Source organism: Fusarium subglutinans (genome assembly GCF_013396075.1).
Source record: "Fusarium subglutinans strain NRRL 66333 chromosome Unknown NRRL66333_c0000001, whole genome shotgun sequence".
NCBI lineage: Eukaryota > Fungi > Ascomycota > Sordariomycetes > Hypocreales > Nectriaceae > Fusarium > Fusarium subglutinans.
This window is the reverse complement of record NW_023502064.1, coordinates 358,794-383,814: the sequence shown is the minus strand read 5'-3', so window position 1 is coordinate 383,814 and position 25,021 is coordinate 358,794. Positions and strand designations below refer to the sequence as shown.

General features: G+C 50.1%; 7 protein-coding genes across 7 annotated transcripts; 6 read left to right on the top strand and 1 right to left on the bottom strand.

Moving 5' to 3' along the window:
• Positions 1-343: 343 nt before the first annotated feature.
• On the top strand, positions 344-2,323 carry FSUBG_128 (calcium-independent phospholipase A2; the record flags this gene model as incomplete). The annotated part of the gene is made up of 3 exons (XM_036677623.1): positions 344-410; positions 468-1,035; positions 1,093-2,323. 3 exons carry the CDS (start codon positions 344-346, stop codon positions 2,321-2,323), a joined length of 1,866 nt encoding a protein of 621 aa, XP_036544266.1.
• Positions 2,324-4,324: 2,001 nt separating this feature from the next.
• Positions 4,325-6,587, top strand: FSUBG_127 (6-hydroxy-D-nicotine oxidase; the record flags this gene model as incomplete). Its single annotated transcript, XM_036677513.1, has 5 exons — positions 4,325-4,389; positions 4,556-4,638; positions 4,716-5,150; positions 5,204-5,612; positions 5,696-6,587. 5 exons carry the CDS (start codon positions 4,325-4,327, stop codon positions 6,585-6,587), a joined length of 1,884 nt encoding a protein of 627 aa, XP_036544265.1.
• Positions 6,588-6,866: 279 nt separating this feature from the next.
• FSUBG_126 (6-hydroxy-D-nicotine oxidase) lies at positions 6,867-8,325 on the top strand (the record flags this gene model as incomplete). Its single annotated transcript, XM_036677402.1, has 2 exons — positions 6,867-6,983; positions 7,030-8,325. 2 exons carry the CDS (start codon positions 6,867-6,869, stop codon positions 8,323-8,325), a joined length of 1,413 nt encoding a protein of 470 aa, XP_036544264.1.
• A 2,817-nt stretch (positions 8,326-11,142) lies between these two features.
• On the top strand, positions 11,143-12,111 carry FSUBG_125 (glucose-fructose oxidoreductase; the record flags this gene model as incomplete). Its single annotated transcript, XM_036677294.1, has 1 exon — positions 11,143-12,111. The coding sequence occupies one exon, from the start codon at positions 11,143-11,145 to the stop codon at positions 12,109-12,111; it is 969 nt and encodes a 322-aa protein (XP_036544263.1).
• A 313-nt stretch (positions 12,112-12,424) lies between these two features.
• On the bottom strand, positions 12,425-13,197 carry FSUBG_124 (acyl thioester hydrolase; the record flags this gene model as incomplete). The annotated part of the gene is made up of 3 exons (XM_036677183.1): positions 12,425-12,782; positions 12,851-12,901; positions 13,115-13,197. The coding sequence occupies 3 exons, from the start codon at positions 13,195-13,197 to the stop codon at positions 12,425-12,427; spliced, it is 492 nt and encodes a 163-aa protein (XP_036544262.1).
• A 1,344-nt stretch (positions 13,198-14,541) lies between these two features.
• FSUBG_123 (pseudouridylate synthase) lies at positions 14,542-16,086 on the top strand (the record flags this gene model as incomplete). The annotated part of the gene is made up of 1 exon (XM_036677073.1): positions 14,542-16,086. The coding sequence occupies one exon, from the start codon at positions 14,542-14,544 to the stop codon at positions 16,084-16,086; it is 1,545 nt and encodes a 514-aa protein (XP_036544261.1).
• A 5,646-nt stretch (positions 16,087-21,732) lies between these two features.
• FSUBG_122 (uncharacterized protein) lies at positions 21,733-23,601 on the top strand (the record flags this gene model as incomplete). The annotated part of the gene is made up of 3 exons (XM_036676964.1): positions 21,733-21,883; positions 22,041-22,709; positions 22,778-23,601. The coding sequence occupies 3 exons, from the start codon at positions 21,733-21,735 to the stop codon at positions 23,599-23,601; spliced, it is 1,644 nt and encodes a 547-aa protein (XP_036544260.1).
• Between the last annotated feature and the right edge of the window lie 1,420 nt (positions 23,602-25,021).

Sequence of the window (25,021 nt, the reverse complement as noted above, 5' to 3'; positions counted from 1 at the left end):
GCTCACTGCCAGCCAAGAACTGCTCTGTTGGGAACTATGACTATGACTGGGCTGCCCACAATCTGCCTTACTGTACCTAGATCAATCAAATCTTGACGTGAACTTTCAACTTATCCAAAACATCAAAGAGCACTCATCTTAGCCCACGCGGCGTGATCAGCTTCAGCCCTCTCAACACAACCGCCCACCTGATCTCGATAAGTGACAAGAGCCAAGACCCTCTACAGCTCACCAACAGCTTCGTGGGACAGCGACACTTTTACAAACTCCCAAATCGCCTGTATCTCAGCTTTCTTTACTCGATTGAAGCGCAAGCCGCAACGCAACTACGTTCTCTGCGCCCATGGACTCCGGCGGAGTCAGGAGAAAGGATACCACCAAAGGCCCGCCTCTTCGAGTTCTATCGCTCGGTAAGCGCCCGCCGAGATGACGTCTGCCTTGTTTGATCCAATGCTAACACGCGCCAGATGGAGGAGGTGTCCGCGGTTACTCCATGTTCATTATCATCCAGGAGCTTATGCACCGAACTTTTGTCGAGATCGAAGGCCGCGCTCCCAAGCGCCACGAAATCCCCAAGCCATGCGATCATTTCGATCTAATCGTCGGTACTGGTACAGGCGGGCTGATCGCCTTGATGTTGGGTCGACTGCGTCTTGACCTCGAGACGTGTAAGGAGCTCTACGTTCGTCTAACACGCATGGTTTTCCAGACCGACAAGACTATTGCGGGTATTCCTTATAGATCAACCTTGTTCAAGGCCAGCAAGCTCGAGGAGGCTATCAAGGCAGCTGTGCAAGAACACACGGTGAAGGAGAGGGAAGGCAACGATGGCTCAGATTCTCCCCTCACCAATCCTCTCAACGCAGCGATGTACTCAAGCGCCGGTGCCCCTCGCCGAAACCAGAGCAATGCAAGCACGGTTAGCTTTAGCGCTCGCAGTCCCGCGTCGCAAATGGCGTATCGACCTGCGTATAACTCGAGATACGGCGATCCTAACGCGCGCCTATACGATCATCGAGAAAACCGCACCAAAACGTGAGTCATACCTCGATTGCCTTTTGCCCATGACAGCATTGCTAACATATTTTCTAGTGCGGTAACGGCAGTTTACAAGGGTTCTCCTCGGGGCTCACCCGCCGCTCTTTTGCGATCCTACGATTCTCGAAAAGAACCTCCTCCCGAGTTCGACTGCAAGATTTGGCAGGCCGGTCGAGCCACTTGTGCGATCGGATTGGCCTTCAAGCCCATCACCATTGGTCAATCAGTTTTTCACGATGACGGTGTCGGCACTTTCAACCCTAGCCCAGAAGCCCTGGACGAAGCTGTGGTCAACGAATGGCCCGGTCGCGAAGTGGGTGTTTTTGTTAGCGTCGGTACTGGCAGACGGCCCAAGGGTAGTGATTCGAATTCTCAGATGTGGTATGAAGGCTTCTTGGGTGATTTTGCCGACGCGCGTAGGAAGTTGATCGCCAAGATCGAGGGCTGCGAGAAGATACACGAGTACATGATGCGCGAGCACCTTGGAAGGCGAAATGTCAGTATCGACGCCTATTACCGCCTTAATGTGGAAGTTGGTGTTGGTGAGTTTGGAATGAATGAGTGGAACCGACTGGGTGAAATCAGCACTGGTACTCGACGGTACATGTCAAGGGAGGCCGAACAAAGGATGATCCAAGGCATCTCTTCAAAGCTTGCGAAAATTCACCGGGCCAGGATCCGTCACGCACGAGCTCCGGAAGGAATCCCAGAGCTTGTCAAGTCAACTTCAACCACATGGGAGATGCCTATGGCATTCGAGCTTGCAGGAGATATTCCAACTACTGTTCCACTTCCTCACAGCCCCGCGAGCCGGTCTTCGTTCGAGTCGGGGTCAGACAGTTTACATATCCGCAAAAACAACAACCATAACGGCTCGCCACGAAGCTCCAACGAACGAATACACGCAGAAACGTCTGTACCGCATAATGTTCCCAACTCTCCTCCCCTAGGACCCCGTGGGCCCAGCGCCAGCGCTCCATCTTTACACCCAGAGGATCGGTTGGCAGTATCATCACCTACACCTGCGCAGTACCGCGAAGGTGTGTCGGGCCAAGATTTGATCGCTATTGTCAGTCCAGACGAGTATCCTAGGCCACCTCCCAACATGGCCGCGCCGCCACCGACACGGATTGAACCGCCGCCGCTGCCACCCAAGACGCCTCTCCCGGAGAGCCAGCAACATCAAGGTCGAAGAGCGCCTGCTGCCGCGCCTCCTTATCCGTTAGACGATGACGAGCCCCCACCCGTGAACATGGCCAGAAAGCCCGACTACCGGGGAAGATAAGCATATTTTGATGCCGCTTGTTCATGAGACAATCCTTTGCGATTTGAGTTTGGCTTTTAAAAATGACGTCTCGAGCTTGACCATGAGCTCGAATCCACGAAAATCCATGAAACGAGAACTAGAACGACTATAAGACTGGCGTTGAGGGTGGATGAATCGGTGATGATGATTCTTGTTTTTTTTTCTTCTGATTCTGCACGACTAGATACCACATGGTTTCACTTGGATGCGAACCATTGAATGTACTTGATGCTATGAAGTTGACGGAAAGATGCTGGGTTAATAGCTATATATCTGTTGGTCAAAGTGGGTGTACTTGTATAATGGAAACTACTAAGCTTTCTCTTCATAACGACTGCCTATTCTCTTCACAGATATGAAGCTTGATTAAAATGAAAAATGGAATCTATTGGAATTCTTTTGCCTCATTGTTCGATCCGTTGGTACTCGGAGGATTTGAAAGCTCTAGGATCGCGGGTAGGCAGATCTTTGATACGACGGCTCGCGGTAGCATCCGGCCCCCCACTGATTGTTCCCTGCCCTGCCGAGCGAGGCCTAGGCCTTGATAGATCGTACGGCAAGTAAGAAAGCCGCCGTACACAACCCCTGTTTGCCTCTGGTCTACGACGATTATGTGACGAATATTCCTTCGAGGGATGTCGTAGGATTCTTATACGTCCTTCTACGATGTAACGCACGGTTCGCTCTTTTCATCCTCAGCAGCTGTCAACTGAGACAATGGACTGATCGAGTCTTACTGTACCAAGAGGCAGCTGAAAGCTCGCCTTGGAGCTAAAAAATGAGAATCCCCCCGTCCGTCGGTATTCGCGACTATGCTTGACCGTTTTGGGATAGCTTCACGATTTAACCTTCGATTCATGGTTGAGCTTGTCGTCTTTAATTGGAGAGTTTGTGGCAAACGTTTCTGGCTAGGGCGTGTCAATCCAAGTTCGAGACTCGGTACGATTAGCCATGACCAAGACAAGACAAGACAAGAGGTGCATAACAGTACCGTATCAGTATTGCTCTCGCTTCCAGGCAACTTTCTTCTCTTTGTTCCATCACATCCGCTAGAAGGGAGGGAAGAAGAAAAAGCAAGCAAGGGTATCCGTATCGTCACTGTGATCGGCATCCACGGAAAGACACGCGGGCCCTGGTTCAACATTTCTTTGTTCTGGCTTTGCTTGGCATATTGTCAAACGCCTCTGAAGAATTCGGAGTTTCTGTCATCTTCAACGACGGGGGAAAACAAGAAAGGTCCTTTTTCTTTCGATACTGTACTGGGGGTGGCATTGCATCGATATTGGATCCTTCTATCCATCTACCACCCGCGTACTCCAAGGAAGAGAAGAGAAGAGAAGACAAGAGGCAAGAGGAAGAGACTCCCTGCATCCGCGGAACTTTGCGCCAGAGACACGCATACTGCGCTGCAACCAGACAATCCCTCCCTGGACCAGGCCTTGGAAGAAGGACTCAGGCTACAGGCTACAGCCGCCCGTTGCCGCGTTTGATCAATAGGCCCAAGGACGCTCGGCCTCGCGCTTCAATTGAGATCAGATATATTCCCATCTGCTCTTCTTCTCCCCGGCTCTCTCTGTTCCTCTTTGAGGAACAAACATGGCTCTCAATTGAACCCCTACAACATCGGGGCATTTCAGTCATTAACACCAAAAACAGACACACCCATCTTTCTTTTTCTCCCTGCAGTTCGGTTTGCACGCGCAAACTACTGCATCTTGGATTTAGAACCAACAACCACCCGCCGCTGCAATCCTGGTTGACCCCTGGCCTGGCCTGTCGTTGAACCAACAACTTCACTCAGTGTCTCTGACCGGTTCTCATTTGGGAGTGCTGAGCCAATCAATCGCTTGAGCGACGTCAAGGGGACACCAAATATTACCAACACAGATCGCCTGTCACTCTCGATTTGGCCTTTTTTTGGGGTATTGCAAAGCGAGAAAGGGGAAAAAAAAAGAAATCGCTACAGTTGTTGGTGGAACGATGATGCCGGTACTTGGAGCCACGCCGATGCAAGTCGCACCTCGACAACGAGCTCCGCGACAAACGTCATCGTGCCTTGAATGCCGTCGTCGCAAGCAAAAGGTGAGTTTAACACACCGAGGACTTGTCCATTGAATTGGTATATATTTTGCCTATTCAACCTAATTATTTGCCACTTTCATGTTGACCTACTCCCTACGACCGGATAAAACCCGACTAACATGCTTATAGTGCTCTCAAAGTCAACCATGTACAAATTGCTTTCGCCGCTTTCCCTCACCTGAATGTATATATGAAGTCAAGTCTTCCAAAAGGTCAGTGTGTCTATACTACTGCCCTTCCAGATTGTCTCGTCTACGGCGACTAACATGCTCTAGACATCATCCAATAGCTTCACGTCCTAAGCCACCTCTAGTGGTAGATGTACGACAAGGTCCTTACTCACATCTCAACCCTGCGTCTATCCAAGACGCTCTTTATTATCTCGAAGACGAACGATCACCATCTTCCTCGGCAACTAGCCCTAGCACAACTGTCGCCACTTCCGCTACACAACCACGAACCGATCTATGGTTACCTTACAAGATTCATTCATCAGCAAATGGTGACGACGATGACACCATAGCTCAGTCTGTCTTGACCATCACAGCAAAGAGTACCGCAAAAGCCAAACTCAGTTATTCCAATGAACGTGTCACGGAGATCTTGGGCTCTCAGGATCATGATGAGTGGTTTAATATCCTTCCGCCAGTTGATGGCTCTGCAGTACAGCTAGAGTATCTTCCCATGAAACCTACCAAGTTAAACAAGGAGTTAGTACGCATTCGTAAGTCGCGTTTGTCATTTCTGCCTACTTGTTCACTAATTCGTGTGGTCTAGACTTGCAGTTACTCTCACGCTTCAAATGCGCAGTAGACGGTAATCCAGATCCTGCCAACGAGTTCATGAACTTTTGGATTCCTTGCACTTTGCAAGATCCCCTCCTTCTCCAAATCGTCTTATTCACATCATCATGCTGGTTGTCCGAAACCCGTCATTTTTCCAAGGCTTTACAATACGCACACAAGCACCAGGTTTATCGAATGCTAAATTCTCAGCTCACAGATCAACAAGCACAGACGAGCGATACTTTAGTCCTTGGTGTTGTCCAAATGATTGCAGACTCTTGGTACTGGGGTGCTACGCACGATTTAAAAGCCCACCTTAGTGGTCTCAGAGGGATGATCACCCTGAGGGGTGGCCTGTCTCAGCTCGGTTTGCGTGGTTATCTGGCCAAGATGGTTCTCATGTAAGTTGTTGCACAGCAGTTGTCGAGAATACTGCTGCTGCGGTGTCTTGATCTTCGTCGTACAAGAATCTGACGTGGTACAGTCACGACATCGTCATGGCGCTCGCACATGAGATCAAGCCATCCATGTATGGGCATCCCGGCTTCGAGTTCCGAGACTCTCGTACCATGCCTTTCAACACGGCCTTCAACACCCCTTTTATCAGCAATTGGCAATCCTTCAAAGAATGCTCAAACTCTCTGCAACTACACCTCAGCACTGCTCAAATACTCGACGACATGAGGAGCTTGTTCTCAGCCGTTCTAGCTTTACCGAGAAATCCAAGTTCTGAACACGTCCAAAGGGTTCTGTCAACGGCCCAGTGGTTTCATGAGAGAATCCTGGATCTACCGGAAGACACACCAGGTCTCCAAACTCCAAGACCTTCTCATTCGTCTCGAGCAAGCTCGGTCGAGAGCCCAGGTAGTTCTGCGGGATCACATAGAACTGACAAGTCTTCATCGCCCTCCCTACTTCCAGACATTATGTATTGCGTTATCCGCAAAGTGGCCTTGATCTACTGCAAAGCGATCCTCAATCGTTCCCCAATCAGCTCTGCTTGTTCTGAAGAAGACATTCAAGTGATTTGGCTATCGATCTGGAACTCTGGTCTGGCAACATGGAAATCAGTTTTGGGTATCTTTGCATGGGTCATGATAGCCCTTGTAACAAATTGTCACAAAATCGGTCCTGGCCGTCTCATCAAGACCTTGACCATGTCTACAATGATGTCCATCGGAATGGAAAACTGGGACGTCTTTAAGCATATAGCGAAAACATCCTTCAGATTACAAAGATGGCTGGCAGGAGGGCAAGATCATACGAATGACCTTATGGGAGGAGAGAAAGTGGTGGACAAATATGGCTTTGGGATGATAGGCGCATTACCGCCTGTAGATATACCAGCTGATGTGGAATCATCAGAACATATTTAAATATGCAGGCCTCGGCTCTGCAGAGTACAAAGTTCCGTCTTCAGTCACATGCAGATACGAGGCATGAATGGTCTCTGAACGCGGAGATCATATCCGTTTAGATGTTCAATGACGACATGTCTCAACTGAGAACATTTGTGAAACCATATAAACTGTCAAATACTCGCTTCTGCCTCGAATAATGTACAGCCTGCTACTCCCTCTCATGCCGCTTCTTACCACTTTAAGAGGGCAGTCCACAAAATTGCACGGCACCGAATCTGGTTATTACGTGGTACAATGTACGACTTCACTCCGCTTCGAGACGATATATCGCCAGGTGATGTTCTCTTGCCTGGAGATGATGGCTATGAGGAAGTGTTGCAAAGATGGAGCGCGGCTTGCGTGAAGAGAGCAGTATGTCGACCGTATCGACTTCCCTCACGATACTCATATAGCGTAGGCAGCTATCGTGTTACCGATTAACTCGCAAGAGGTGTCCACGGCAGTCAAATTTGCAGTTTCGAATCAGATACCAATGACCGTATGTGGTGGTGGCCACTCATCCAGCGGTGCCTCGTCATCAGAGGGCATGGTCATTGATCTACGAAAGATGCGAAAGGTCAGAGTCAACGCAGAAGCCATGAACGTCGAGTTCGAAGGGGGCTGTCTATGGGAAGATGTCGATATAGCCCTCGAGCGGGATGGCCTAGCGACAGTCGGAGGTGTCGTCAATCACACAGGGGTTGGAGGACTTACACTCGGCGGAGGCCATGGTTTTCTCACACCTCGACACGGTCTTACCATTGACAACTTGTTGAAGGCGGAAGTTGTTCTTGCAGATGGGACGATAGTCGAAGCGTCTGAAGATACGAACCGTGATCTGTTCTGGGCTATTCGAGGCGCTGGTGCACAGTTTGGAGTCGTAACTCGCTTCGTATCTCGAGCTCATCAACAAGACAAAGTCTGGAGCGGAACTTTGGCGTACTCGGCTGATAAGCTACCTGACTTGTTGCGCTTTGCGAATGTGTTGTATGGAAGACCCAACTCAGAAGGGCATTGTATCGCATTGGGCATTGGCTTTGGACCTGACGAGACAGCCCGTGTCGTCTCTACTATCCCTTTATTCCATGGCTCAGAAGCAGATGCCAAGAGATATTTCTCTGGCCTCCTCGAGATAGAAGCAACCGCTGACGATACGGAGATGATGACGACGGCGAAGACGAACACGCTCCTCAACTCCGTAATGGACCACGGCATCCGACGACTCATGGGCTCAGGCAACATCACAATGCCTCTAGATATCGAACCAATGGTACAAACAGCAGAAACATTCTGGGGATTCTGCGAAGCACACAATGGAATGGGCAAGTCTGTCTTGGCTATTGAGTTCTTCCCAACAGACAAGATTCGAGAAGTCCCCCAGGATGCAACAGCCTACGCCAACCGCGGCGACTATTACGACGCAATGACTTCTTTTGCATGGGAGAACCCAGCCTACGATTCAGAGATACGGCAGTTCAACAGGGGCCTGTGTAAGAGGATCCGGGAGACGAATGGGTATTCAGCTACGGCGGGCGGACACTGGAGCAAGGGGCCTGTGGGAGTGTATATCAATATTGAGGCTGATAGTATATCGCCTGAGGATGCTTGGGGCGTGAATCTGCCTAGGTTGAGGGAGTTGAAGAGGAAGTATGATCCGAATAATGTGTTTAACAAGTGGCATGGTATTGCTGAAGATACAGCTGGGACGGTGTAATGAGATTGCAGAGAAGCCATTCAAGATATCATGATTAACGAAATGGAACTATGATTGTTAACAATTTTTGCTTTAGAATTGTTCACAAAAGCAGGAGTATAAACCGGATTGCATTTCCTTCAGCACTCCATTGACGGATCTTTTGTCAGTCGTGCATGGGTCTTGCAACACTTGATTAGGAAGATTTGGTCGATTCGTCGTTATGTACGGAGTAGCATGCCACTTTTATCTATCTGTATATCAATTATATAATTGCTATTCCATCTGAACTTGCCTGGTATCATTCTACTTCAATTATATACACCAGGAGGTATCTTGGTAGAACATATCGTCTCAAAGAGCTTACCCTAGGCCCCCATCCGTCTCTTGGGAAATGAGCAATTCGTTGTTGTCTCTCAAAGTATAATACTCATACTGTAACAACACATGCTAAAGTGAATGTACTTTGATTCATAATCATTCCAACAGATTTCAGTTTATTAATCGGAAAACATACAAAGATTCCGAATTCCATCACAGTACAGGGTAAGTCCCGAGACACGATACGATAATAACACCACCCACGGTGTTTATAAGACAAGGGATGATTGATGACGAGAACGCGAGGCAATTGCCTTCCACATCAGCTGTTTCAACTCTGGACGGCTCACTAATTGCGCTGCGGGCGGAATACAACAGAACCTTCGTTGGACCCAACCGAACGAACGCCCTGTCCTGCTGCACCGGGCGGCAGCTTGGTAGAATCCGAAAGTCTCACGCCTGAAGCGCACCAACCAATACCTAACCAACATAAGCGAAGTGAAGTGAAGTGAAGCAAACCTGGAGGGAGGGAGGGATTAGAATTGAGTTTCGGCTACGACTTGGAATTTCAAGAATCACTCAGTCACGTTGGTGATGGTGGAGGGGACTTTGCTTGGCGACCATCGAGAAACGGGAGACGGCATGCCAGTTCTAGCACCGTAGGCGTCGATGATGCCAGTGACAGTGACGCTAGCGAGTGCGTTCCTGGGCCCGAGTTCCGGAGATAGGAGGGTTTCAAGGTTTAGTCTACTGTAGGTCTAGATAGGTCAATGGCACTAATGAGCGACATACATACAGTACAAGTATGACATGGCGCGACAAAACGTACGGAAGATGCCGCACAAGTTTACGATATGTCATATCTGTCTGTCTTGTGAGCTTGGCTTGCTTGGAACGAGAGACGCTCTAGGCGATGGAAAATGCCCAAGGCTGGTGTTTTGTGGGGGGTTCTGAGCAATGCAGAGGGATCTACAGGGGATTCGGTGGAGGTTGAATGTAACGGTATCGCGATGTTGAAATGCGTAAGCGGAATTCCTGGTCTTGCAAGTGGTGTCATGGGCGTCGCTGAAGGTTTGAGTTATTGATCCAAGGTGTAGGGAGATGGGATGATATGAGGCTCACCGTATACCGAGCCCTAGAAGGAAAAAGCAAACCCAAGGTAAGTGATGAACAGGTACGAAGCAACATGCCACTGATAAGTACAAGTTACCTTGATTAGTGCACTGACTGCATCACATTGCATCCATCACGCACATGTACTGCCTGTAGGTGTAGGTGTAAGGAGGCTGTAGCTAGGTAGCTAGGTAGATACTGTAGGTACCTACCTAAGTTAGTAGGTAGCTGTAGCCTGTAAGGTTAGTAGGTAAGGTAAGGTAAGCCTGGTAAGGTAGTGTAGCGGATACAGTTGCATGTTACGGTTGTAGTCGATTAGTTAGCTGACAGCCACATAGGCTCTGCGGAGTGAGATCCGCGGCACAGAAGAGGCCAACGGTTGCGATGCTTATACATGCCCGATCAGTACAAGTGCATCGCGGTAGTTGAGCAGGGTCCTCTTCTTTATCTTGTTCTTGTTTTATTGTGTTCATGGCAGTTGGAGCCAATAATTACTGACCCTACAACAAGAGGAGATTGCAGATGCGGCCGATGCATGCACACGCCCTGCCACACCTGAACTGCTTTGGGCAACTATAGCAGGGTCGGATTTTCAGCTTCTCTCATGCGTCTTTTCCCCTTCTATGCATGTTGGCTTGGCACGGTGATACTGTCTGTACATACCCTCGACGTGGCGGAGAAGAGTCGGGGGTGGAGTTACAGTTACATCACATACAGTAAGTTACAGTATACCGAAAGTGTCCGGCGGAATATTTATATTCAGTGACGTCAGGGGTCTGTAGCGGCGGTGAGAAATGCGATGTTACCATGATGCATTAAATCTTTGGTTTGGTGGTGAGTTATTTCCGTGTTGGTTTGGACTAGTAACGGTTTCAAGAAGCACAGGCATTTCTAGACAGGGGAGATGGTAACCTCACTCGTATATCGTGATGACCAGATATCGTAGACTTGGAGGGGTTTCAACAATACCACGTACATAGGTAGAGAATTGTATGCTGAACTGAATATGCATGCACCTTGGCCAACATGATTGACAAATCTCTACGTAGACAGACCGACAGACAGACAGAACAAGGTGGAATCGACAGTGGGGGTTCCATGATGGTGGGGAAACCCCGCCCTCTAACTAACAAGACAGACATCATAATCATAACTCTTGTTCTCTCTATTCTCTCAAGAGAACTGCCGACATATGATAGCAACTCATTACCCCAGAGATAACAAACAACAACCTCAAAATAGCTCTCCCTACAGTACAGTACAGTATCACCAATGGCTCCCATCGGCGTAGCATTGATCGGCGGAGGCCTGTTCGCTAAACAGGCGCACATGGTGCGAAACCCCCAATACAACCGCCCAATTACGTATGCAGAATGCTGAACAGAGGCCCGACAGCCTGCTATCATGAAGGCTGATAACCTCGCCCTCAAGGCCATCTACTCCCGTTCCCTCAAGTCGGCCAAGGAGACGGCTGCCCTGAACACCCGCTCCGGACAAGACCCGGACTTGTACTCGGCCGATTCGGGATCCGGCAAGTCTTTTGACGACCTTCTTGCTCGCGAGGACATTGAGGCTGTTATAATCGCATTGCCTATCCCGAGCCAGCCCGAGCACATCAGAGCTGCTCTTGCTGCTGGCAAGCATGTCCTTGCCGAGAAGCCGCTTGCGCCCACCGTAGATGATGGCAAGAAGTTGATCGAATACTACCGTGGTCTAAGAGGCAAAGCTACCTTCTCGATTGCAGAGAACTTTCGCTACAAGCCATCGTTCGACTATGCCGCTGCAGAGGCCTCCAACCTCGGAAAGCTGCAGCACTTTAGTGTACGAGTCTTCTTCTACATGAGCGAGGATTCTCAATGGTACGGCACCGCTTGGCGCGCAAAGCCTGAGTTTCAGGGTGGTTTCCTGCTCGACGGCGGAGTGCACTTTTCTGCAGCGACCCGACAGCTCCTCACAGATCCAGCTGTCGATGTGACAGCCTTCACGACTCAGACACAACCTCACCTGGCACCAATCGACACCGTGAACGCGGTGATCCGACTCAAGAGCGGTGTAAGTGGCACGTACCAGCAGTCCTGCGGCTCCAAAATGAGCACCTCAGTATTCCAATTCGGCTACGAGAAGGGCTCTGTGATGGTCGACGGAGACAAGGTGACCGTTACGCCGTGGGATGGTGAGCCAGCCGTTAAAGAATTTGAGAGGACGAGCGGTGTGACGGAGGAGGTTGATGCGTGGGCGAAGGCGTTGGCTGCGGGAAAGCCGGATAAAAGGCAGAGCGCTGAGGAGGCGTTGGCGGATCTCGAATTTTTGGAGTTGATGTTTGAGAGTGGCCTTAATGGAGGGCAGGCTAAGAAGTATGAGTGCCAGTTGTGAAGGTGGGATTTTGGTGCAAGCAATAGGTCGGTGTGTAAGTCATTGAATACAATAGTAATATTGCGCCAGGTATATGAACAGGCATCAGATAAAGCAGCTAATAGTAGTACAAACGAAACATTAGCCGAATAATGTAACTACATTTTACTGGGTTCGCAAGCCAAGTCTGTGACTTTCTGAATTCGCAGTACTGAGCCTCTTGGCCTTGATGATCCTGGTCTGAGATGTACTGGCTGGTAGGCGAATAGCACTAAAGCATTATTACTTTATTATGGCGGGCTCATGTAAGCCATTCATATGCTTACATATATCCTTAAAGCTTAGCCTTTGCTATAATTGCATCGTTATCAACGACCAGCTCTAGCAGCTTCTCACGAAGCGTTGAAGCCATACCATCCTTTAGGGGTCTATTCGTCTCACGATCAACATACACCTGTATGAACTCCCCTACCGCCTTCACCTCTTCCTTGCCCTTCTCAAAGAGTGCGGTCTCGTACGTGACGCTAGATTTACCTAGCTTGTTGACACGCAGGGCAAGCTCCGCAACGGCAGGGTACGCGATGGAGGAGAAATAGTCTGTGTGGGTGTGCACGCACATGCCAAACTGTGGTGCTGTAGGAGGATGGAGACCACAATTCTCAATGAGGTATGCGTTGATGATAGAGTCGAATCTGAGAATTGAGGGTTACTCGCTGGATCTTGAGATCTTAGAGATATCGTCGCTTTTGACCACACTTACAAAAAATTGTAAACGGAATTGTTCATGTGGTCATACATATCATTGTCGTTCCTGTTAACAAGGGAGTCAGTCTATCGAAGCGATAAATCATATCCCTTGTACACGTGAGAGATGTCACTGTGACAGTAGACGCATTCCGCAATTCGCAAAGATAAGGTAGGGATGGGATGGGCCAAACGATGAGATGAGCTATGGTAATAATCCGGAGCAAAGGATACGGCTTTAAGGGAACTAAGTTAAAGCATCAATGAGGCGCAAACTCACCATCGCGTACGGTAGTCGAGGAAGAAACGATAGTCTTCTCTCTTGCGGGTCTTGAGCTCCGCTGGTGAAGCCTTGTTACCCATTCCGAGGTTCGATTCTCTGGGGTAGGTAGGTAGTTAATGGATCCGTCCGTAGCGTTCTCGACCGTGGCTTTTTGCTTATGCCCTTTTCACTTTACGAAGGACCTGTTCTGTTGTAGTAAACAACCAGTAGCGCCGTCTGCGTGGGCAGAGAGGCGTGAAGTCTATTGGGCGAATTGCCAAGAAAATAAAACAAATCAAGTAAGAAATGCGACCGAGGTCAATGAGTCTAGACTGAAGGGACTGAGACTGATGATTTGATCCTTCGACAATTACGCGCGTTGTGAAATAGTTACCGAGTAGCCTTGTAGTCTGGACCGCTTACGTCTCCGATGGTGTTTATATTGTTTCGATGAGGACACAGAAGGGGCAAAATCTCAATCTCACGATGAGACAGAATGAGTTGGGTTGAAATGGAATAAGATGAGATGCGAGAAACAGTGAATTCCTGGGGTGTTCACTTTTGGATGTATTTCCGAGGTTCTGGTTTGCCCAATCTCAAAATGGAAAAGCCGAGGTTCAAGCCGACTCTTTGACGTACGAGCTGCCGTGAACTTTGAATTTGTTTGTTCCCAGCCCCGGGAATTGATGAGGCATTCCCGTCTTCAACAGCGGTTTGCCCGCGCGCGGGGTTGATTTTAGTGGACGGTTGACCTAGATTCCGCGGTCATGGCAGCTAAGCCTGCTTAAGGTCGGGCACTCAAATCCCCTAGAGCACCCTAGAGACAGTGGGTGACGGGGAGGCCTGGCCTGGACTGGGCTGGACGCCTGCAGGCCAGTGCCCCCTCCCCCCAAGCCCTGTTCGTCAGTGGACTCTAGACTGACCTTTTGGGCTTTTGGCGGGGGAATCTTGAAACCATCTGCCAATACGGGCAAATCACGGCTTTACCTTTGCTCTGCAGAGGAGTCGACTCATCCAAAAAGGCTCAGACCGCCCGGGGATTAGTTACCTAGAACAGGCGAGGGGTCCATTCCTGCCGCACGTCACCGCTCGTTTCTGCCGTTGCCTCAACCCACAGAAAAAAGATATCGTCAGAATTTCAAAGACAGTGTTTGCCAAGGGAGTCGTACCTAGGTAGATATCAGTGATAATTTGTCACTACACATTCTTTCAACCCTTTGCCGAAAAAGCGCCCTTCTCTTTCGCGTATACCGTTGCCTGCCGCCCACAAGTTTTAAAAAGCGCCGCAAAAAGCGCCGCATCTTCTTCTCGACTGCTGCTGGGGAATGAGGGCTGCTGCTCTTCGCCTCGGCCCGCACTCCTCCGCATTACGAAGATCTAGGTCCCTATCCAGGGCCATAGCTAGAGCCGCCTCGCTACCCCCTCGTGGAAGGCGCCCCTTTGCAATGGCTACGTCGTCACCGAAGCTCGAGGCTTCACCTTCCGAAGACAACATTTTTGCGCACTCTTTCCAGGATCTTGATATTCAGAGTGACAAGGGTCTTACACCAAGCCCTGTCCCGAGCCAACCAAGCTCCGATCCACCCCAAGCCGCCCCTAACAACAATCAACAACAAAATCAAAGACGTCCAAAGCAAAAGAAGAAGCAAGATCCGTCAAAGGTCTCGGAGTCGGACGAGCCCCTCATTACACCGGTTGGAGACCCCTGGCCTCGGCCGTATCACTTTGAGGGAGATGGCCTACGCCGGGTAGTTCCATACCATTATACTTACAATACACATTGCAAAGAAAGATGGCGGAACAGGCCCCTCCTTGAGATCTATGATTCTGAATTCAGGGACCGGCCGCTAGAGTACTATCGGCAGTCGATGATACGGGGAACTATCTTTGTTAACGGTCGGCGAGTCGGGCCCGATTATATTCTCCGGAATGGTGACCTCATTTCTCACACTCTGCACCGTCACGAACCTCCAGTAACAGAGGACCCTGTGCAGATCATCCACGAGGATGAAGATATGATCGTTATCAACAAGCCTGCAGGAGTTCCCGTACACCCTGCAGGCAGGTACAACTTCAACTCGGTTGTCGAGATTATGAAATCAGACCGCGGCCCAGCATTCTTGCCATACCTTTGCAACCGCCTGGACCGTCTCACAAGTGGTATCATGTTCATTGCAAAGAACCCACCTGCTGCAGTGGAATTGGGCATCAAGATCAAGGACCGCACAGTAAGAAAAGAATACATCGCTCGAGTGATGGGCGAGTTTCCTGATGGCGAGGTTGTTTGCGATCAACCCATTCTACAAATATCTCCCAAGCTTGGCCTTAACAGGGTGCGCGCCAATGGCAAGACAGCCCGAACTGTGTTTAAGAAGTTGGCCTACTACCCTGCTGAGGGAGAGAACGACATCAACGAGCGCCCTAAAACTCCTGAACAGGTCCAAGAGGAGAAACTTCGCCCTTGGGTAAATAAGAAGGGATACTCCATTGTTCGATGTCTCCCTGTCACAGGTCGCACTCATCAGTTGCGGGTTCACCTTCAACATCTTGGCCATCCTATTCAAAATGATCCTATCTATGCTAACCGGCGTGTCTGGGGCGTTGATCTAGGACAAAACGACGCCGATGCAACTCAGAACACAGACGAAGATATCGTCAGCCGGCTGTCTCGGATGGGCAAAGATGAAGTCGCGGAAGCTGTTGCTTATTACGATGCCATGGTGGATAGATATGAAGAGAAGAGGGCCGAGAAGCTTACGGGCGAGCTCTGCGACATTTGCGAGACACCTCTATACTCAGACCCTGGTGAACATGAGCTATCGCTATGGCTCCACAGTCTTCGGTATGAAGATGCAGGCGGTGCCTGGTCATATGTTAGCCCATTGCCTCGATGGGCTCTTCCACCGAAGGGAATGAGTGGTCCAACATCGGTGGGTGGGATGGAGGAGTTGGTGGAGGCGGTTAAGGACGAGAACCCTGAGATATCATGATAATTGCCATTCCGTACAACAAGCACCAAGCAACTTCAGATGCCTACACTACATACATATTACGACCATCGCGTGGACAACGCCACCAAATAGAACGAGATGGCAACTCGTAGATACACTTGAACAGCTGAACTATAGCACATCTCGGATGAGAGTTGCAAAGCTGCCGAACCTATCAGACAGAGCCAGCTTGATCCCCCGGCGCCAGGGTGAGGATCCGATATCCGGGTCATCATCCTGTGGATCTACTATTCGTGACCAGGGTCGGCCTATCCCCGTCAGTAACACAGGCAGACTATGACTATTTAGCTTATGCATGAGGTTCCTAGCCCCGTATACACTGGAGGCTGAGCCAAGATAGGGCTTGGCTTCGGAACCCTTGGACATTCTTCGAAATTGCAAGCCTAGGGTTTGGTGTTGTGATGCGAGGCATGCGACCGATATCTGTCTTAGCTTTGGCGCTCGGGATACCCTTCACCCGGGAACGCGGATTTACAACAGATACGTCCAAAGTTTAAGACAAGCCAGTGGTCCACGGTGGCTAACAACGGGCACTTACTAGAGGCTTCGTCGACGCCAGAGGCGCAACATGAAGCAGCCAGTACGGAAGCCACTGACAGACTAAATTCATCCCTCACCATCGGAGCGACCAGTCCTCTGGAGCGGAACCGGGAGGAATCAAGACCAATGGTTCTCGGAGGATTGGGTCGATCTAAGCGAAGTACCGTAAGTCTCCAACCAACGGGGCAGCAATCAGCCAATATGGGTCCCTCAAGGCTCAAGCTCTCAACGCATTCCACAGTGAACACAAGGTCAGAACATACGAAGGACCCTAGAAAGATGGACCCCAGAGTTGAACGCGATGCCACTGCCAAGATCTATACCAACCCACAAAGACCGTACTGACCGCTTTGGCTACGAGACTTGCGAAATAGCTCGAGATAGGGTCGATGATGAGACAGGTCTAAGATTGCTCGACGCTCCGGGGCCGGAGCCAGAGAGTTCACTGGTTCATAGATGCCAATAGATGGAGAAACAGAACTCCGACTAGGCATCATGGCCCAGGTGGACGATTTATGGGGTAGAGAGTCATGGGGCTATTGTAGATCCTCACGGGGATCTTGGGTCGAGCATTGATTACGTGCAATTATACGGATTGAAGCCTCACCAGACAACTGCTGGTGTCGGTATCCATCACGAGAATATCAAAACGAGACAAGACAAGGCCCCTGACAGGGCTTTGATGAAGTTCATTCAATTGCTTTACCCACTGGACTGGCTAAACAAAAAAGCCCCAGTCAAGTCGAATCACATCATTATGTATGTGTGTACTCCGTCCTCGTGCGACAAGAAAACAACGGATCTTGATATGGGGTGTCAAAATAAACTCAGTAAAAGTCATCCTAGACTTAGGCTATATCACCTGAATCCTTTTGTCATTTAGGATCGAGGTCCTGAGTTTTCTTTCCTCCCTAGTCCGTATCACATCGTGAGCTCCACGAAGCATGGGTTTAATCATCGTTGGCAAGGGGTCCATCCTCTACGCTCTAGCACAGCAACGGAATTGTGGCTGGCGAGATATGGATCACAGCACGCAAGCAAGCCATGATCGAAGCCTGCGCTGCGGGTGACCATTTGCGGCTGTTTCTCTTTCTTCCCTATTTTCTGGGGTAAAGAAGACAAGTTCATGATTGGGAATTGCTTGCTTTTTTTTTTTTTTTGCGTTACCCATCCCTTCTCCACGGGTTCGGTTCTCTTCACCCTTGCCAGCAGTAGTTACCAAGTTCCCGGGTCTTGATTCTTTGGTCAAAGCTGGGAATGGCAATCAATTCGCGCTGCTAAACTTTAGTCAAACCGTCAAAGGTCCATCCCGCTCAAGCAGTGTGGGATGAACTTCACGTTCAGAGTTTTTTCTCATCGTGAATGCAACGCTGAGCAAGATCGAAAAGCAAGATTCGTGTTGGCGGCGGGAGAAAGATGGCTCTAGTCGGGGGGGAGGCCCTGCTGGGATGGGAGCAAGGAACCCTTTCAGCGAGACGTCATTGATGCAACGCGACGTTGGAGAGAGATGCTGAAAACGGTTGAGAACTATGGATTGCTGACGATTTCAGCTGACGGACGCGCATCAAGATCCGCTCAGCTTTTCAACTGCCGAGACACATTGGGTCATGATTGTCAAGAATAGAATACAACAAGACTTGATGAAGCAATGGTGAGGTTGAAGGATCTTCGACACACGCAATACAGAACAGACAAAGAACCAAAATTCTTATCAAGGTTTACGATTGAGGTGCCTCACAGCAAAGAATGACGCCATGCAGAATGTTGTCTGTCTGCCTGTCGGTCGGTCTGTCTCTGTCTAGGTCCCGCGGAACCTGGCAGAGAAGATTCCTTTTTTCCTTCCAAAGTCTCAAAGAGGGAGCTCACCTGCAAGCCCCGAAAACTCAAAGCAGTGCAAATGAGCTGTCAGCAGCGACTCACCATGGCCTTGAGTTTTAGGGGGCCACATCCTTAAAACCGCCCTGTGCTGCTATTCCTCCTGGGGGAGTTACTCCTGGCTGTGCCGCAGCATAGACTTTCAGCCACGAATTGCGACCGTGGATTAGTAGGTTGTCTTGCTTTTTCCTACGGCGACTGCGAAATGTGCAGTCCATTTGTCCGAGTCTATCAGTGCTTTACGAATTGCCACGCTGAAAAGTGACAGACACAACGCATGCAGTGGAAATGGCTTTTGCGCCTCGAAGGAGGACTGAATGCTGGCTCCGTGCGCTGCAGCCAAGTATTTCCTTACTGTATGTACTTACACGGGGGATCTGCATGGAGTGGATTTCTGAATGGTTTCTTGTTAAATGTTGGCGGGGAATCCGAAGACTGCAGCAGATATATGATTGATACAGACTGAGGACTGAAGCATGGCTCCATCTGCATCGCCATGTGGCCCGGCACCTGATCTGGGGATTGGTTCTTGGCTTTGGGACTGACCGCAAGATGGTCGACGGTACGGTACGGTACTATACTCACAGATCAATCAAGCGGCCGTGATGATGCCATATGGGGGCGGGTTTGGATCGACGCCGTCGAGGAAAGGGAGGATCAGTGGTACGACTCGCGATAGGCATGGCTTGTGCCGTTTCCACTCCATGGTAACGCTCCCACGTTTTGTCCGACTTCTGATACTGTACTAAGGTCAAGGACGAGCGTCTGGTGGTGGTTTACTTTGGCTTTACGGAGTACAGTACGCTCACTTGCTGATGGCCCCCTGATTCCACGTGCTCCACCGCTACACTACGATCCTTGGATCAACTATGGAAGAGTCCCAGAGTCCTCCAAGAAAGAGGTTAGAACCGCGAAGCGCGCTAACTAGGGAGCCGTCACTGGCGACCGACTGGGTCCCTCACACCCTGACCCCGACCCCGACTACGCCGGATATCGGCTAGGTTAGAGGGATGAAAGTCTAATTCCGCAGGGGTCGTAGGCTACGACAGTGCATAGTGGGTAGTGGGGGGAGCGCGGTAGGGATGGGCTCTCGATTCAGTGCTGCAGAGTGTCATCTTGGTGCCCTGGGACTTGTGCATTTTCCACGCTTCTGGGGGAGCTTCCCTGGGGGCCACGCTACGGTACGCTACAGTGCAGTACACACACCATGAGTTACAGTACCTGGCTCTATGTTCAGGTTCACAGTCAAGTTCAAGGTTAAGGTCAACAGTCAACTTCCTTCCTTCAGGGCCCAACCATCTAAGGGCACCCCGGGCATATGGGCTCTGAGACAACAAGTACACCCTTGTTTTATCAGGATGAGAGATACTGAGGCACACACAACAGACAAGACCATCGATATTCCATGATTAATCGAGCATGGCATAGCAGACAACAGCACGACGTCTCGAAGCAAGGCATGGTTGGAAGAATACGCCCGTTGAATGACTCCACCGCTAATTGCAGTGACATTTTACTGCATAGCAAGACAGATGATTGGATTCATCAATCCTCTGGTTCATCTGTAACATGGGCATGGCTATCGGGGATGGTACTGTAATCGAGAGCAGCGGCGAACTCGAATACTTCTGATGACCAAATGAAATGCAAAACGACATGCGTTGAAATGTTTCAATGGATCGGAGCCAAAAAGCCAACCGTCCAAGAAAACGGCGGCTCTAACTGCTAACGTGCTGTCAAGCGAGGAGCATATTACGATACTTGCCTTGCAGTCAGCCGCAGAGCCCACATCACATCGATAACGATTGATCGTTCAGGACAAAACGGGGGCTCTTCCTGTTGCAGAGAATAGAGGCGAGAGACACGAATTAACTTGACGGTAGAGGCGGCCCTCGAGCGAAGCTTTGTTCAGCTCAGCGCAAGAGAAAGGGTCCGAGAGCTCGCAGTGGAGCGTCAATCAATCTTGGAACCACAACCACGAGGAAGATGGGGACCCGCCGAGTTTACTTGCTGTATGTAGTGTTGTGTGGTGTTGTTATCCATTCATTCATTGTTGAAGACAGTTGAGAAGGGGGGAGGAATTGGTTATTGGGTCAAATCAAGGTCAGGCCAGGTCAGGCCAGACGAGACCATACCATTGAATGTCTACGGTCATGTCTGGTTTGTGGATATGAAAAACTGGACATTCTTGGAAATGCTATTCTGGAAGTCTGCCTATCGACGATGTACGTTGAAGAAGAATTGGGTTGGCCGAATCAGCAAGAAACGCTCGAGGAGCAGGGATAAGCCACCCCAGACTGAAGAAGACGACGAAGAAGAAGAAGAAGAGTCTCTGGAAGGAGGATGTACACATTCGATGTCCTCAGTACAAGCCCAAAGTACATACACTCATTCTCATTCAAACTCAGCCAACCTAACAAGAAGCGTGGCGCACCGGACCGCGCACCAGGACCAGGACCAGGACCAGTACCAGTCCCAGCACCAGCAGCACAGGACCAGCTCCGTCTCCAGCACGTACCAGAAGGACCCACGCTCTACCAGCCTTGTTGTTGCTGTTCCATTGCTCGCTCACCCATGAGCCGGACAGACCAACGCTAACACTAATACCAACAGGGAGCATGATGGCCTCCCACTCTAGGGGGTGTGCCTAGCTATGTCTGAAGGGTCCGTCTCGACAGTACGTATGTACGTACACGTTGGAGCACGCCTCCTCCGTTGGAGATACACCTTCTCCAAGGCGAAAAAAAAGAAAAAAGAGGATGGGTTCGTTCGTTGTTCTACGCCAGAGACGCTATAGGGAAAATGGTTATAAACAACACCCCTTGTCCCCTCGTCGATCAACTCTAGTACAGTAGCGCAGCTAGGCCGATCTCCATGCGAACACTTACTTGCACGACCTTGACCTTGACCTTGACTTAAGACTACAAGGACTCCACAGACTTCAACAGCTTCTTCTACATCTCATCTCATCCTAACTCAAACCCATTCACCACACCTCACCTCACCTCACCTCACCTCACTTACATATATACACCATCCAGGGACCCTTCCTATCCTCACCTCACCTTGACTTGAGGTTTCATCCTTCATACTTGTATAACATATCCGTCACATACAAGTCTTGGCCTTCTATATATATACCCACTTCACATCCACATACACTCTCTCTATCTTGTCAACTCAACTCAGCTCGACTCGACTAGACTTGACATGATCGCATCGCCCACCTCGTCACCGTCATCCATGCCTTGCTCTTCTTCACCAGACTCTCACACAATCTCCTACTCCTCACAAAACAACACCACCGACAACATGGTCCGCTCATCATCAGCCGAGCCCGCAAAGAGCTCTAAGCGAAAGGGTAAGTAAACAAAAACCTAACCAGCTACGCGAGACAGAAAAAGCAAAAAAAACACACATACACTTGCATACATCGCGCCCTAGCAGCAAAGTCAATTCGATTTATATACATACATACCCATCCATGATCAACACTAACTGACACGCAACAACAACAGGCACACGAAGCGTCTCTACCCTCACACCTTCACAACTCGCGCGCAAGAGAGCCAACGACCGAGAGGCTCAAAGAGCTATCCGGGCGCGAACCAAGGAGCACATTGACCGCCTGGAGCGCGAGCTGGAGGACCTCAAGAGCAAGCAGAGCCGTGATCAGACAGTCCAGGAGCTTCTGCGACGGAACCAGGCGCTCGAGGAGGAGCTCATGCGACTCAAGGAGAACATGGGCGTCTCAATGACCTCGTCGCCTTACTCTGCACCTGGTACGGCTCTCTCAGTCTCCATCCCGACGTCCTCGTCACCGCACAACAGCATTCTGACCAGCCCCTCAGTATACGATGATAACCTCAGCACAGGCAGCGGTGCCATCCCCAGCCCTCGCGGCTCCCCCTTCCCTTCTGGCGACTACAGCCCCATCCCCGACTATGGACAGCAATATGTCCCCCTCCCTAACAACTGCGAGTCATGGGCCAGCACAGTCCCCTGCCCCGTCCCCTCCAACGTCTCAAGCCCTTCCTCATCTGCCGACGACTACAGCGCCGGCTACATTCCCACAAGCGTGCCTACTTCGCTGATGCCCTCAAACAACACAAGCTCCTCCAGCATCAGCGTGGGCCACGCTCACAAGGATGTGATCAAGATGGAGTATGAAGATGTTGACTCTCACGGTACGGTCACTCAGCATCACCCAGCAATCTCACTCTCGCTCTCAAGACAGGAGACTAATCACACTCAGTGTCTAGACGCCGGATTCCGTCTCAGCAACCCCTCGCTTCATCCCGTGTCCCATACTTACATGGCTCAACAGCAGCAGCCCGCTTGGAACATGTATCCCGTCTACTACCCCCAGGCTCAGTCCTCGGTCCATTGAAGGGCCAAATCCAACCGGGCTCATCCTGGCCGGGATCTGGGCCCGTTCTCACCACTCCGCCGGCCTGTCGCTTCGATGAGCTCTTAGTCGGCTTCCTCCAGGACTGCCGTCGCATGATCACCACAGAGTCTCTAGCTCACACTCTGGGTCCTCCTCAGATAGACGTGCGCTCACTGTTTCGCGGCCATGATAGCCACGGTCAGATCGCCTGCTCACCTCATCCCATCACCGACCTCATCCGCAGCCTCATCGACACAGCAGGAATGGCACGACTGACTGAGCGCATCGCCATCTTTGCGCCTCTGCAAACCATGATCTGTTGGCTTGCGCAACCTACTCCAGAGAGACGCGTGCGACTGTGCGAAGACTACGTGCCGCGAGAGCGCCAACTGACAACTCCGCACCCTCAATGGCTCGATCTGCTCCTTTGGAGCAGTCTGCGCGAGGCCGCCATCGAGCGGCAGGACCTCTACGCTACAGACGAGTTTCAAAGGGTCTACTTCGACGCGCTGCGGCTTGTCAATTGGCCTTATCAGCCGCTAGACGGCCTAGTCACAGATCCGCAGACGGGCCACGTTGGGCTCACGGATGCCCTCATGGCCCATGCCATGAACGGTTCCAACTGGCGTCTGGCTGAGACCTTTGCCCAAAGATACCCCGAGCTTTGCGGGCTAGTGGCTCTAGAGTAGCAAGTCTCTCTGATGGTGATCGACCACACCTTTCACTTTGACATGACTCTTCACCTTACCTCACCTTTACTTCACATGATTCGACTCAACTCCCGTATCATGGATCACATGCTGAAAGGCATGTCATGACATCGTGGGTTAACACGGCACCACAGAATGTCGATCCAAAAACTTACCGTGTGCTGGGATTATCCGCCGCGGCAAGTCTCTATCCTGCTCCAACCCACGTCGATCAGCCCCATCCCACACATCCACATACACATACCTACCTATCTATCTATCAACTACCACTGCTACTACTACATCGTCATCATCTTTCTCAAAAAAAAAAAAAAAAAAAACACATCATGACATGACATGACAGGAAACTTTTAGAGGAGGAATCAAAGTACCCCACCACAACATCTCTAACGGCCATACTATACTTCTTGTTGTACTGTTAACATTACATTATGGGGAAAACCAATACTGTTATTAGACATGTATACTTGGACAAGGAAGGAAAGGGACGGAGGCGTGCAATTTGGAACACATACACACAAGCATTGGGACAAATCTAAGGAAATTCACTATTGGCGATATGGGGTTCTTGTTTCTAGAGGTTTTCTTTGACATACATTACTGGGTGTGAGATGGTACTACCCATGTTCTTACTAGGTACTTATTTTACGAATCAAGATACACACGTTGGATTCTTCACACTCTGGCCTCAATTCTTGCCCTCAAGGATCTTAATTGCAACTTCTACCTACACCATGAACATCTATCTCTTGACTAGGTAGCAGGCGGGCCCCAAGATGGAAAATCCTCTGGTTTCATTTTACCCCATACGCTTACATGGTCGATGACATTCCAAAACCCTGTATGGACCCTTGTCCAATTTCGACCTGTAATTGATGGCATATTTCCATATCTACTAGGGTGTGTACGTTGCTGTACAGTACTGTGCTGCATGTATGTATGTATGTAGTGTTGTTGTTGTTTTTGTTGCTTTTAAAATTATCCTTCTCTTTTCTTTACTGGTAAGCGTCTTCTACATCCGCAGGAGAGTTACATCGAGAATGCATCTCCACCGCCATGTTCCCGTCACGCAGATGGCTCATGGCTCCTAGTCCGAAAAGAGGGAGGGGAGTGTCGAGCATTGGGCAGTCTGAGGGTCCCCCACTTACAGTGTACGGTTAAACCCATGGACCAGGGAGAGGATATCTGATATCGGTCCAGCGCTTATACTGCTAATGGTCTAGTTGATTATCCCCCTAATAATGCACCAAGGGGTAAAAGCTGTTCCAGCAGACGACAGGCATGTATGTTTGCTGTGCTGTGCTGTGCTGTTGGTTGGTATCCCGCCTTGAAGATTTGGAGCAGATATACATACCTGATACCGATACGTACAGTATGCTACTCACCGCGCGTAGCTTAC